Source organism: Nerophis lumbriciformis, linkage group LG08 (genome assembly GCF_033978685.3).
Source record: "Nerophis lumbriciformis linkage group LG08, RoL_Nlum_v2.1, whole genome shotgun sequence".
NCBI lineage: Eukaryota > Metazoa > Chordata > Actinopteri > Syngnathiformes > Syngnathidae > Nerophis > Nerophis lumbriciformis.
This window is the reverse complement of record NC_084555.2, coordinates 26,999,300-27,014,151: the sequence shown is the minus strand read 5'-3', so window position 1 is coordinate 27,014,151 and position 14,852 is coordinate 26,999,300. Positions and strand designations below refer to the sequence as shown.

At 41.6% G+C, this 14,852-nt stretch overlaps 1 protein-coding gene across 7 annotated transcripts in view; it reads left to right on the top strand.

Annotated features, from left to right (window-relative positions):
* Nucleotides 1-14,852, top strand: part of ralgapa2 (Ral GTPase activating protein catalytic subunit alpha 2) — a 273,154-nt gene that overhangs the window by 246,671 nt on the left and 11,631 nt on the right. The window contains exons 41-42 of one of the 7 annotated variants that reach the window (XM_072913657.1): nucleotides 10,423-10,482; nucleotides 11,184-11,225. The exons of 5 other annotated variants lie outside the window; for them this stretch is intronic. In XM_072913657.1, the coding sequence (XP_072769758.1) occupies nucleotides 10,423-10,482; nucleotides 11,184-11,188 (65 nt within the window). In that variant the 3' untranslated portion in view covers nucleotides 11,189-11,225. The remainder of the gene's footprint in view (nucleotides 1-10,422; nucleotides 10,483-11,183; nucleotides 11,226-14,852) is intronic. One more of the 7 variants, XM_072913659.1, reaches the window with a different exon arrangement.

Genomic DNA, 14,852 nt, shown 5'->3' with positions numbered 1-14,852 from the left:
AAAAGGCTTTGTTCTCTACTGACTTCGAACACACTTCTCAAACCACTTTGGGCCTGATTTACTAAGATCCAAATACCACGCGCTAAACAGCGTGTGCAAACAACACAATAGCGTGCACATTTAGGGCCGTGTTGTGGGTGAGCTATTAATGTGTGTGTGCAAATGAAACATCTTATTTAAATGAGGATTTATCTGGTACTATATAGGGCGTCACCAATTAGACACTCGATCATTTCCTGTCATCATGCTCCTACCTTTCACGTTTTGTTATGTTTTTAAACAAGCGGCAGTTATGTACCACTTCTTATGGGCATTTCAGAAGCAGTCCTGCGGTGCTTATTCATTGATACCACTTTTTTTTTTCTTCAGTGCACGCTTGCTTGGGAGCCAGCTGCGGCACTGACTGCAATTGTGAAGAATAAAAATGCATATAGCTTGAAGTGTTTTTCACATAGAAAATATGTTAATAATCAGGCATACTTGCCAACCCTGCCGAATTTTCCGGGAGACTCCCGAAATTCAGCGCCTCTCCCGAAAACCTCCGGGGACACATTTTCTCCCGAAAATCTCCCGAAATTCAGGCGGACTCAGGTCCACCGCTTTCCCACAATATAAACAGCGTACCTGCCCAATCACGTTATAACTGTAGAATGATGGAGGGCGAGTTCTTGGTTTCTTATGTGGGTTTATTGTTAGGCAGTTTCATTAACGTCCTCCCAGCGTGGCAACAACACACAACAACAGCAGTCACGTTTTCGTCTACCGTAAAGCAGTTTGTCTGCCGTAAACAGCAATGTTGTGACACTCTTAAACAGGACAATACTGCCATCTAGTGCATTTGATGAAAGCACTTTTGTGCGTGCCACACAGCAATGCATCATCAGAGAGGGTGTTCAGCACGGTTAGAAAAATAGTGACAGAGAATAGAACAAGGATGGACAATTCAACCCTTAACTCAACAATGAGTAGATGAGTGTTATGTGTGTTTATATGTGTAAATAAATGAACACTGAAATTCAAGTATTTATTTTATATATATATATATATATATCATAAAAGAAATATATATTTATAGCTAGAATTCACTGAAAGTCAAGTATTTCTTGTGTGTATATATGTATATATATATATATATATATATACAGGTAAAAGCCAGTAAATTAGAATATTTTGAAAAACTTGATTTATTTCAGTAATTGCATTCAAAAGGTGTAACTTGTACATTATATTTATTCATTGCACACAGACTGATGCATTCAAATGTTTATTTCATTTAATTTTGATGATTTGAAGTGGCAACAAATGAAAATCCAAAATTCCGTGTGTCACAAAATTAGAATATTACTTAAGGCTAATACAAAAAAGGGATTTTTAGAAATGTTGGCCAACTGAAAAGTATGAAAATGAAAAATATGAGCATGTACAATACTCAATACTTGGTTGGAGCTCCTTTTGCCTCAATTACTGCGTTAATGCGGCGTGGCATGGAGTCGATGAGTTTCTGGCACTGCTCAGGTGTTATGAGAGCCCAGGTTGCTCTGATAGTGGCCTTCAACTCTTCTGCGTTTTTGGGTCTGGCATTCTGCATCTTCCTTTTCACAATACCCCACAGATTTTCTATGGGGCTAAGGTCAGGGGAGTTGGCGGGCCAATTTAGAACAGAAATACCATGGTCCGTAAACCAGGCACGGGTAGATTTTGCGCTGTGTGCAGGCGCCAAGTCCTGTTGGAACTTGAAATCTCCATCTCCATAGAGCAGGTCAGCAGCAGGAAGCATGAAGTGCTCTAAAACTTGCTGGTAGACGGCTGCGTTGACCCTGGATCTCAGGAAACAGAGTGGACCGACACCAGCAGATGACATGGCACCCCAAACCATCACCCAACCATGCAAATTTTGCATTTGCTTTGGAAATCGAGGTCCCAGAGTCTGGAGGAAGACAGGAGAGGCACAGGATCCACGTTGCCTGAAGTCTAGTGTAAAGTTTCCACCATCAGTGATGGTTTGGGGTGCCATGTCATCTGCTGGTGTCGGTCCACTCTGTTTCCTGAGATCCAGGGTCAACGCAGCCGTCTACCAGCAAGTTTTAGAGCACTTCATGCTTCCTGCTGCTGACCTGCTCTATGGAGATGGAGATTTCAAGTTCCAACAGGACTTGGCGCCTGCACACAGCGCAAAATCTACCCGTGCCTGGTTTACGGACCATGGTATTTCTGTTCTAAATTGGCCCGCCAACTCCCCTGACCTTAGCCCCATAGAAAATCTGTGGGGTATTGTGAAAAGGAAGATGCAGAATGCCAGACCCAAAAACGCAGAAGAGTTGAAGGCCACTATCAGAGCAACCTGGGCTCTCATAACACCTGAGCAGTGCCAGAAACTCATCGACTCCATGCCACGCCGCATTAACGCAGTAATTGAGGCAAAAGGAGCTCCAACCAAGTATTGAGTATTGTACATGCTCATATTTTTCATTTTCATACTTTTCAGTTGGCCAACATTTCTAAAAATCCCTTTTTTGTATTAGCCTTACACAATATTCTAATTTTGTGACACACGGAATTTTGGATTTTCATTTGTTGCCACTTCAAATCATCAAAATTAAATGAAATAAACATTTGAATGCATCAGTCTGTGTGCAATGAATAAATATAATGTACAAGTTACACCTTTTGAATGCAATTACTGAAATAAATCAAGTTTTTCAAAATATTCTAATTTACTGGCTTTTACCTGTGTATATATATATATATATATATGAAATACTTGACTTAGTATTTCTTATATATATATATATATATATATGAAATACTTGACTTGGTGAATTGTAGCTGTAAATATACTCCTCCCCTCTTAACCACGCCCCCAACTACGCCCCCCGCCCCCTCCCGAATTCGGAGATTTCAAGGTTGGCAAGTATGATAATTAGTTATGTACCTAATGATATATCGATAGACCGATTTATATTCCTAAATTTCAAGTACCGTATTTTTCGGACTATAAGTCGCAGTTTTTTTCATAGTTTCAAAGACTTATACTCAGGAGCGACTTATGTGTGAAATTATTAACACATTACCGTAAAATATCAAGTAATATTATTTAGCTCATTCACGTAAGAGATTAGACGTATAAGATTTCATGGGATTTAGCGATTAGGAGTGACAGATTGTTTGGTAAACGTATAGCATGTTCTATATGTTATCGTTATTTGAATGACTCTTACCATAATATGTTATGTTAACATACCAGGCACGTTCTCAGTTGGTTATTTATGCCTCATATAACGTACACTTATTCAGCCTGTTGTTCACTATTCTTTATTTATTTTAAATTGTCTTCCAAATGTCTATTCTTGGTGTTGGGTTTTATCAAATAAATTTCCCCAAAAAATGCAACTTATACTCCAGTGCGACTTATATATGTTTTTTCCTTCTTTATTATGCATTTTCGGCTGGTGCAACTTATAGTCCGAAAAATACGGTATATAGATCTCTGCTCAGAAAGTTTGCCTTCCAGCTGATAGGTATCGATCTAAGTTTTTTGTTTTAAAAGGGAATCGATCGATTTTATCGATACTGGAAAAAGGAAAACATTGGATTCAATAATGGCAGACTTTAGATGAAGTTTAATACTTAAAAAATAGGGACGTTAAACATTAAGTCTATTTCCCCGTCTGTGACGTCATTAAAAAAAATGGCGGATAGCTACAGTGGTAAAGAAAGGCTATATCAAACGCGAACTTCACAAGACAATATCATTGATTACAACACAAAAACTTTCAGCTACAGCACAATTGCAAAATCCACAACAAAGACAAACGAAACAACACAAAAATATAAAGCCACAACACAACATCAAGCCGCAATACAACTTTAAGCCACAAAAGACGCAACCAACACAATAGAAGTGACAGCGGAGCAAGTTATGGGGACGCACCAACTTCCGGTACACAACATGAAGCAACAACAACTAACAGACAAGGAAAAGTAACTGCATCAGAAACAAATACAAGACAAAGGTGAATGAGGCAATAGAAATTAAGAAGCGAGGGGCCAACACCATCAACAAGGATGAGGGCGCGATACATGCTCCCGCTCATCTGGGATGCTGTCCTTCATCGACGACGCCAGGATGGAGTACAGATACTGTATGGCCGGGTTGGGGGACTTGATTTACAATTGTTGCTTGCACATTATTCAAATAAGATGTGAATGCATTGGCCATTAAATGTTGTTTACTTGTTTGTTTGTATCCATAATTCATTTATACATACAAAACCCAAAACCAGTGAAGTTGGAACGTTGTGTAAATCGTAAATAAAAAGAATACAATGATTTTCAAATCCTTTTCAACCTATATTCAATTGAATAGACTGCAAAGACAAGATACTTAACGTGCAAACTGGAAAACGTTATTTTTTGCAAATATTAGCTCATTTGGAATTTGATGCCTGCAACATGTTTCAAAAAAGCTGGCACAAGTGGGTATAAAAGCAGCTTTCATGAAATGCTCAGTCATTCACAAACAAGGATGGGGCGAGGGTCACCACTTTGTGAACAAATGCATGAGCAAATTGTTTAAGAACAACATTTCTCAACCGGCTATTGCAAGGAATTTAGGGATTTCACCATCTACAGTCTGTAATATCATCAAAAGGTTCAGAGAATCTGGAGAAATCACTGCACGTAAGCAGCAAGGCTGAAAACCAACATTGAATGGCCGTGAACTTCGTTCGATCCCTCAGGCGGTACTGCATGAAAAACCAACATCAGTGTGTCAAGGATATCACCACGTGGGCTCAGGAACATTTCAGAAAACCACTGTCAGTAACTACAGTTTGTCGCTTCATTTGTATGTGCAAGTTAAAAACTCTACTATGCAAAGCGAAAGCTATTTATCAACAACACCCAGAAACGCCACCGGCTTCGCTGGGCCTGAGCTCATCTAAGATGGACTGATGCAAAGTGGAAAAGTGTTCTGTGGTCTGACGAGTCCACATTTCAAATTGTTTTTGGAAACTGTGGACGTCGTGATCCTCCGGACCAAAGAGGAAAATAACCATCCAGATTTTTATAGGCGCAAAGTTCAAAAGTCAGCACCTGTGATGGTATGGGGGTGTATTAGTGCCCAAGGCATGGGTATCTTACACATCTGTGAAGGCACCATTAATGCTGAAAGGTACATACAGGTTTTGGAGCAACATATGTTGCCATCCAAGCAACGTTATCATGGACGCCCCTGCTTATTTCAGCAAAACAATGCCAAGCCACGTGTTACAACAGCGTGGCTGCATAGTAAAAGAGTGCGGGTACTAGACTGGCCTGCCTGTAGTCCAGACCTGTCTCCCATTGAAAATGTGTGGCGCATTATGAAGCCTTAAATACCATAACGGAGACCCCAGACTGTTGAACAACTTAAGCTGTACATCAAGCAAGAATGGGAAAGAATTCCATCTTAAAAGCTTCAAAAATTGGTCTCCTCAGTTTCCAAATGTTTACTGAGTGTTGTTAAAAGTAAAGGCCATGTAACACAGTGGTAAAAATTCCCCTGTGCCAACTTTTTTGCAATGTGTTCCATTAAATTCTAAGTTAATGATAATTTGCTAAAAAAAATTAAAATTTTCTCAGTTTGAACATTAAATATCTTGTCTTTGCAGTCTATTCAATTGAGTATAAGTTGAAAAGGATTTGCATATAATTTTTTATTTACGATTTACACAACGTGCCAACTTCACTGGTTTTGGGTTTGTAATTCCCTTCTCAAAAATAACAGGAATATTGGAAACTACACCTGCTGTGTCCAGTATCCAGTATGTATTTCACAGTCACACTGGTTGACTTTTTTTTGCTAAAAAGTTACTAAATTGATTCGAATCGTATCGTTCTAAAAAAAAATTTGATTGTGCCTGAATCATATATACAAATATCAAATCGAATCATTGTTAAAACAAAATGCCATCCATCCATCCATTTTCTACCGCTTATTCCCTTCGGGGTAGCGGGGGGGCGCTGGAGCCTATCTCAGCTACAATCGGGCGGAAGGCGGGGTACACCCTGGACAAGTCGCCACCTCATCGCAGACAAAATGTTGCACCCCTATTAATAATATGTTAAATATGAAAAAAACGAGCGTAAAAGAAGAAAATGCTAGCAGACTCAAAAAATGCATCAATTGATTTTGTTTTAATCAGCCCCCTATAGAGGAACTGGTCTTTTTTTTAATTTTGCCTATCATTCAGTCTTTATTGAAAGACATGATAACGTATGGATTTAAAAAAAAAAAGCATTTTAAATATTAAATGAATGCTTATGGGAGTCGCTCTATTCTGCTTGAAAAAAAAAAAACTTCAAATATCCAAACACCTCCATTTAGGTGTAATATACATGTGAGTATATATGTAATGTAGTAACAGGCACATTAATAATATTTTATATTTACGTATTTTTATCATTTTAAGCATACACGGCACATTAATTTCAAAAACGCATCACACCGTTTGCTTTTTTTATACATAATAAAACATCACTTACCGTGCAAGGTCTGCTGTCATTCGCATGCCGACTGATATAATTTTGTTATATTCCCGTTTTAGATGAACAGTGACTCAGAATCCTCACGAAGAAAAGGGGGGGTCGAACCAAGCCTCTTTTTGTGTCGTTCTCGCCATTTCCCGGTCTCATTTGGCTGTCAAAGTGCACCAACTTGTCGGAATACCTACTCATTCTTTTACTAGCCAGGTGAGAGGCATGATTTATGGTGTAGAATAAAGTTTGACGAGCAAGGAAACGAGGAAGCAGGTCATCAGTCGATCATGTCAACATTGGCACACACACTAGTGATAACGGCGCCTCTATAAATAGTTTGTCTGAGTTAGCGCTTATAATAACAATATCACTGATACTTGGTTAATATTCAAGTGACGAAATGTAAATGGAGTATTGTTTTTGGATGGTTTTTCATTGCGTTTTATGGGCGGAATAAATGACCTCCCACTGGCTCCGCTGTTATTCACGTGTATTTACGAGTTAGAATGCATTAAATAAAAATGATCCATTTTCATGTCTTTCATAATGATTGTGAAGGATAGGCAAAATTCCCCAAAAAATGCAGTTCCCCTTTAAGTCACCCAACTGCTATAAAATTATAAATTGTTGAATAGATAATGTCTAACATTTTTATTTTTGACAGTCCAAAATGTTGACAAGCACATTTAGGACAGAGGTGCTGCGCAATTGCCTTCTTTCTCACATCATGGCCGTGTGTCAGTTTGCACGTACTGTACTTTTCAGACATGCTAAATAAAGACGCAAAGTAGCGCTCGCAATTGAGTTTTATTCTTGGTAAACCAAACTGCTTGTGCAGGAAAATTATATTAGCACCTTATCTTCCCAGTATTGTGGCCGTTCTGATAATAAGCAAATATTCTGCATATTCATGAATTAAAGACAGACACCCTAAACCTAAATTAATTGTGCTGCTCATTTTGCTCACTAAAGAGACACAATCCCCTGTGCACACATTTAGTGTTTGTTATAAAGTTTGCACATCATTTATTACATGGAAACCTTTAGTAGATCTGGACCAGCATGTCTCTGTATGTGCGTTTGTGTGTCACCATGAGATCATTCACCAACACTTAAGAGATCCATCCGGCAAACAGCAGCTCGCAGATGTCATCACAGGACTCTTATCACTTCATGATGAATAGAATCCAAAGCGTGCCTTATCTTGTTCTTCCTACTTGTACCGGCGCTGATCGATCCACAGCTTCACCAAAATCAATACAGGATTGCACTTTTCTCCTCCGCTAGGTCTCAATGCACTTTCTGGAGGTAGACAAGTGTATAAAGCACTGTTATTTTTAAATCTGTTAGTAAAAATAAAATTGAGAGACAGCAGCTGTGGTATTCAAATGCAATGAAACCAGCAAATAAATGGTCAAATGCGTCACAACACTGCACGCCCATGCCTCTACCCATGCCTCTAGTCATCACTTTCATTGTCAGCACCTAACTCGATTAAAGAACTGTAATAGAGCTAGACAGGGCGATATAGATGAATCTGTTAATAGGAGTTGTAGACCGTTTTAACTCTTGGTTGGTGGTTTAACATGGTTAACAGTAGGGGGCAAAGGCTGTAGTCACCATCACTGCTGTGGAAACTCGTTCAGTCCGGTAATTTATATTTCACCCCAATCTGATGTTCTATAATTGACAAATATTAAGAGCTTTTTAAATGTGCCTCTGACCCCAACAAAAATGTTATAACTCTCTCTGATGTTAACCATACCTGACGTATCATAGGAATTTAGTAGGAAATCATATGAAAGGTGCTATATGTAGTTCTGAAATAGTGCTACTTCCCACCAACATGAGTGCGAAACCCCAACAACAACATACATGGATCCTTGATATACAAACTTAATTGGTTCTTAAACAGGATTTGTAAATAGAAAAGTTTGCATATTGTAGAAAATTTCTCCATAAGAAACAAGGTAAACTAGGGCTGTCTTTGACTAAAGATTTTCATAGTTGGTTCAATTCGTTATATTTTGCCTATCGTTGATTATCAGTCGAATATATGACGTTCACCGGTCACTAAGTGTCAGTAACTTCACATTGATGTGCTCTATTACATTCACATGAATGTTCCAAAGTTCATTAAAAGGTAATTATAAAAGGAATACAGTCTTTCAATAAAGTAAAAAAATCAACATCTCATTTGCAAATGTTTCCACTAACAAAAAATAGCTAAACCACAGTTTGTGAGGTCCTTGGCTCTGGCGTGCGGTGCCAAGAAGACATTAAACTTGACTAAATAGAGAAAGTAAAAGTCATAACAAAGTTTTAGTATGTGAACATGCAGAAGGATATTACCTTTGCAAAAAGCAGAGCGACACCTCCTGGGCGAGGCGGCCCATCTGTCCGACTGCGGGATTTCAAATGCTCAGAGGCACCCGATCGCACAAGCTGATATTGAAGACGGGACGACTCACAAGGAAGCGGCGACTGCTCTGAGGAAAGCGGAAGAGACAGCCGAAACTAAGATTTATCTCATACTTTCTAAAAACTATTTGTCGTCAGACAGGAATGTTTTTCTAAAACTAAAAGAAGACATGTTAAACGCAATGAATGTATCCTCCCAACACACACATAATGTACGCGGGGGCAGGTGGTTAAAATCAGACGATTTGACTTTGAGGTTGGGAGTCGAATCAGACCCATCCGTCTTGAAACGTTGACTATTAGAAAAAAGCTCAAAAGTAAACATAAATAATGGTTTCCAGCCTCGACAGAGGTCTATATTTTAGTAAGTGTGTATTCTTTGAACACAATATAAAGTGCTATACAGTATTGCTTATCAAACGAACGTCACAATGGGGTAATGTATCACTTTATCAGGTTTCTATTTAACAACAAAGTCAACAACCATAACTGGCTGAACTGTTGTCGTATGCAGCCGTCCTACACACTCACACAAACACTGTCACTGGCCCTCTGATGCACTCAGTTTGAAATCACAAAACTCCTTAACTTTAACAGCCAAGTCAAAACATTAATTTATAAAACAAAATAAAACCCACTTTATCTTGTAGGTCAATATTCTTGGTGTGCAGCGGAAGAAACATGTACGGGGGCAGGCAGTGTGGACAATGCTGTGGTTACTTCCTGAATGGTTCAAATCACACATTGTTTTTCCATTGCTTTTCTTTGGACTCATATTGAGCAAGCAAAACCATAAAAATGCTGTAAAAAGGCTTTAAAACATTTAAAAAGCACACGAAGTAGCGCCTAGCACAGTAGCTAACAATATCACAATGTCTGTGCTGCCAGACAAAAAATGGCTGCACCTCAAGGCACACAATGGCTGGATGAAACGTTGGTAGACTGAGACAAGCGTTTATTCTGTGTGTGGTTTGTTGATTCAAACACTTGTACAATGAGGGGTTCACAAATGGAGGTTCTCCTGTGCTTACCATGAATTGATTAACGTGTTAAATTAAAATTAAAAAAAAAATGTAATTAAACAAGTTGAAAAACTTATTCGGGTGTTACCATTTAGTGGGCAATTGTACAGAATATGTACTGTACTGTGCAATCTACTAATAGAAGTTTCAATCAATCAAAAACTCCAAACATATCCTTTGAAAATATATGTCCTCTTCTCCACAAATTATTTGAATCACTTTTTGTTTTCTGAATTTGAAAAATGTAAATTCCAAATTGGTGAAAACAAACAAGAGTAACTGCAATAATTGTCCGCCCAGTTATTAACCTAATTACTTCATTTGGGGAAATTGCCCCTGTAATAACGCTGTGCATGAGAAACTAGTATTATGAAACATTAAGACTGCTTTTGTGTGTGTCCCTCCGTGCTGCTCTGCTTCCCATTGCTGCCACTAACATGTCATCCATGCTTCATGACAGCGTGCAGGCGTTGGCCGGGGATGGTTTGGGACATGGAATACCCCTGGGCCAAACTGGACTGTAAGACGCTTGCTTTGCTTCCTCCTCACTCGGCATGACGGCCAGCCACAGCCCACGACATCTGTTTGTTCATTTAGCTCACCCCCAGGCCTTACCACCACCATCATTAGATACCTGTGGACAGTGCATGCTTTAGCGTCAAACCCTACCAGGGGTCCACCTAAGTACATATGCTGCATGCAATGTGCTAAGTGGCCCTGCAGTGGTTCACTATTTTACTAGGGAAGGGGGGGCGTCTTGCCTCCTTTTCCTCTTTTTGCCATCTTAATCAGTCATTAACTTTCACACTCCTACTGTCCTCACCAGCATCCTGTCCTCCTGCATGAGTTAGTCCATCAACACTCCATTCACCCGAATGTTAAATCATCTTTAGATAAAGAGCTCCTGTGGCCTGATATCCTCTCACACTAAAACTCTGTTAAGATGCATTGCTTTGTAGTGTGTCCCAGCCTGTTGTTGCCATGTGAACAGCCCACCGTTAATGCTTTGGGTTCCAAAACTGCCTCACATTTGAGCTCCCGTAAATGGCACGATTCATCAGACCTAAATGGCCTCTAAAATATCTGTGACTCTCAATTAACCTTGAATGAAGCTTCGGTGACAACTTACCCGTACGTCTAATGCGCCCTGCGACTTCAGCGAGTGTTGTGTGTCTGTCCACTGCTGTCTCACATGATGCTCTACTCTTTTTCTTTTTCTAGATTAAAAATGTCTTAATGGTCCAAATACTGTATATGATCAAGGTAAGCACCCGGGTCGGAGCACAAGCTTATTTTGGTCTAGCGGCCAAACGACCCATCGCTCGTTCATGCATCCTGGCTGTTATACCCTCCCCCTTCTTTTTTCCCCATCCACTACTAACCGATCTTTATTTACTGATCACACTGACAAAGGGAAGGGGACAGCAAAACCAGGCTGTTTATTCGGTGGGTGTCCTCCTGTCGAGGCCAGGCTGGTAATTGAGAGCGGTGGCGGCAATTAGCACCTGACTAAGTAGCAGCATGAACAATACGGCTACACTTCTGGCCCTTGCTTCTGCATGCGGAGCACCTTTTATCTTGTTCCCCGGCAAACACTTTCCTCCATTCTTTTCAATCCGCATCCCCTCCCCCTGCTTTTCCTCCTGTTGGAGTGTGCCTGTTTGCCTGAGGCAGACTCTGAGACCAACACCTGGCGTACTGGAAGACATCTTTGTCATGTGGCCTTGTTTGAACTGCCACAGAGGGTACCAGTGGGACAGTGGGGGACACTTCAAGACTCTTTTCTTTTGCTTGCGTCCCCTCTGTTCTGTCCCTTAGCTGTTTGCACCTGAAACAAACCGTCGGAGGAGGGGCAAAGCTGGAGCTGGAAATGCTGGGTCTGAGGCCCCGTTTACACTAAGCCGGATAAGGTAATCCAGGGTAAATCACACCTAACCTTATCCGTGTCCATACACAACAATGCCACCGTTTAACAATGCCCCCCTCCGTCCGCCGGCGCAATGCGACCTAGTACGCATGCGCGGAAAATGCACACGTCATAGTCATCTCCGGTGTTGCTTTGTGTGCAAGTTCTTAAATGTAACTTATCCATCCATCCATCTTCTTCCGCTTATCGGAGGTCGGGTCGCAGGGGAAGCAGCCTAAGCAGGGAACCCCAGACTTCCCGCTCCCCAGTCACTTCGTCCAGCTCTACCGAGGGATCCCGAGACGTTCTGAGGCCAGCCGGGAGACATAGTCTTCCCAACGTGTCCTGGATCTTCCCCGTGGCCTCTTACCGGTCGGACGTGCCCTAAACACCTCCCTAGGGAGGCGTTCGGGTGGCATCCTGACCACATGCCCGAACCACCTCATCTGGCTCCTCTCGATGTGGAGGAGTAGCGGCTTTACTTTGAGCTCCTCCCGGATGGCAGAGCTTCTCACCCTATCTCTAAGGGAGAGACCCGCCACCTGGCGGAGGAAACTCATTTCGGCCGCTTGTACCCGTGATCTTGTCCTTTCGGTCATAACCCAGAACTCATGATCGTAGGTGAGGATGGGAACGTAGATCGACCGGTAAATTGAGAGCTTTGCCTTCCGACTCAGCTCCTTCTTCACCACATCGGATCGATACAGCGTCCGCATTACTGAAATTACTTATATGTAACTTATCTGAACAATATCCAGCGTTGTAGTATTTCAATTAACTGGAATCCAGTGTGCTGTGGGGCCCTATTGTAGTGAATCACACCTGAGCCATCATAAATTAATCAAATCTTTATTAGACACGTAAGCAATGTGATAAAGAATATTTTACATCAATCAAACTAGGGATCTAGATATCTGGTCAGGACACTCCTCACTCTTTTGCCTTCACCTTCGTTGTCCATTCGTTTTTGGTGACTTTATATACTCTGGACCTAGACGTCGAGTTGGCGACATACATGGCAGACAATAACTGATACAGTCTGCTTTGCCAGTCCAAATGCAGTCACCGTTTTCCTCGTCGGCCAGGTAATACAAAGCACACGCTACCTTTTTTATCACATCCACGGTAGCTCGCATTCTTGTTGTCTCTCCTTCGACAAATGGAAAAAGTTTTTCGCTAAGTAAAAACACAGCTGACCCGGCCGGACATTGGAAAGTTCTCTTGCCATCTGAGAAGTGTTGTATCCAAAATAGCTGCAATCGCTTTCTCTTAAGGTACCGGTATTCATGTGTGATTTCCACAAGCGTCTGTACATGTAGAAGAAGGAGAAACACGGCATGTCTGGATGACTCGCCTTCATATTTCCAGTGCTTACCTCCGAGTTACGAAACCGCTTTATTATGAAGCTGGCTGTGGTGCGTTCTTTCTGACGTCACTTCCTGTGTGGGCGTGGTCTTTCTGGCGTCACTTCCTCTCCGAACTTACTTTGTAAACGATCAATGAGTGCCGAAGATTCAAGAATTACACGGCTGACTTACCCGTGTAAACATTTGTCCGAGGAGGGGGACCTTAAACGCTGGTTTTGTGTGGCTGAAACGGGGCTTAGGCTAAATAATAATTATCCCGGGCTCGGGATCTTTCTGTGTGGAGTTTGCATGTTCTCCCCGTGACTGCGTGGGTTCCCTCCGGGGACTCTGGCTTCCTCCCACTTCCAAAGACATGCACCTGGCAACACTAAATTGGCCCTAGTGTGTGAATGTGAGTGTGAATGTTGTCTGTCTATCTGTGTTGGCCCTGTGATGAGGTGGCGACTTGTCCAGGGTGTACCCCGCCTTCCGCCCGATTGTAGCTGAGATAGGCTCCAGCGCCCCCCGCGACCCCAAAGGGAATAAGCGGTAGAAAATGGATGGATGGATGGGTTAAACGACTTAGTGTAGACATGGCTTGAGGCCCTGTCCACACGGGAAAGTTTTTATTGTACGGTTCCGGCCTTTCAACTATATAGCAATGGCTTGTTGGGTGCCCTGAGTTAGTGTCAGTTTTCAAGAGCGAGTGCCATGGAACTATACAACAACGCCGCCTTGTCGATGTCATGTTGACAAGCAAACCACTACTTTTTTGCCATGAAAATTCATTCTTGTATAAGATCACACCAGCAACCACAGTCATTAAGCAGCACATTGTGAGTGCAGCATTTTTTAATGGCCCGCTAAATGGATAGGGAAGCCTGAGTGGGTTAACTGCACCGCAATCAACAACAAATGACGCTTTTTCCTGTCTATCATTTGGCTTTGTGGCATTTCAATCAGACCATGTAATGAGTGTTTACTGTAGGAATTAGTAGATGAAGAATACAGGAATGCAGCATATGAGCTGTCTATGAGGCCGTTCCCCATTTTTAACTGAACCCGTCCCTTTTTTCATATTCATATGCAGATTTGAGAATGTTTAGAAACCCACCGTCCAACCCCGTTTTACACACTCCTCCCCTTTTGGTCGTTTACAATGCACACACTCAGCGTTTCATCCAAAGGCCGGCCCCTGGATGCTGCCGGTGTCCACTGTGCTGCTGAGTGTCTGTTACTTTGGCCATCTGCCGTTCCTTTTTAACCGCTGCAACTCGAGATGCCTCGCAAAAAAATGGCAGCAAATAAAAGGGTAGGGAAAGAAAATAGGCAACCAGATGCTATCCCAACAAAGCCGAGAAGTTGTTTAAACCCGCGTCATGGGGCAGAGGCGGGCAGGGGGCCCGCGGGCCAACTAAGGAAGTCAGGGCGGCGCTCACAACATTTGATTGAACATTTCATGCCCACATCCCTGCCTATTCCATAATTGTAAGTACACAGCCTTCTGGGAACAAAACTATATTTGACAAAGAAGAGCTCCCACGGTTCACAACAAGAGTTTAATACACCATTTTATTTCCATTCAAAGCATTCTTTTTTCAAACTGTAGTAACAAAGGTTTTTTTTATTTTTTTGTCA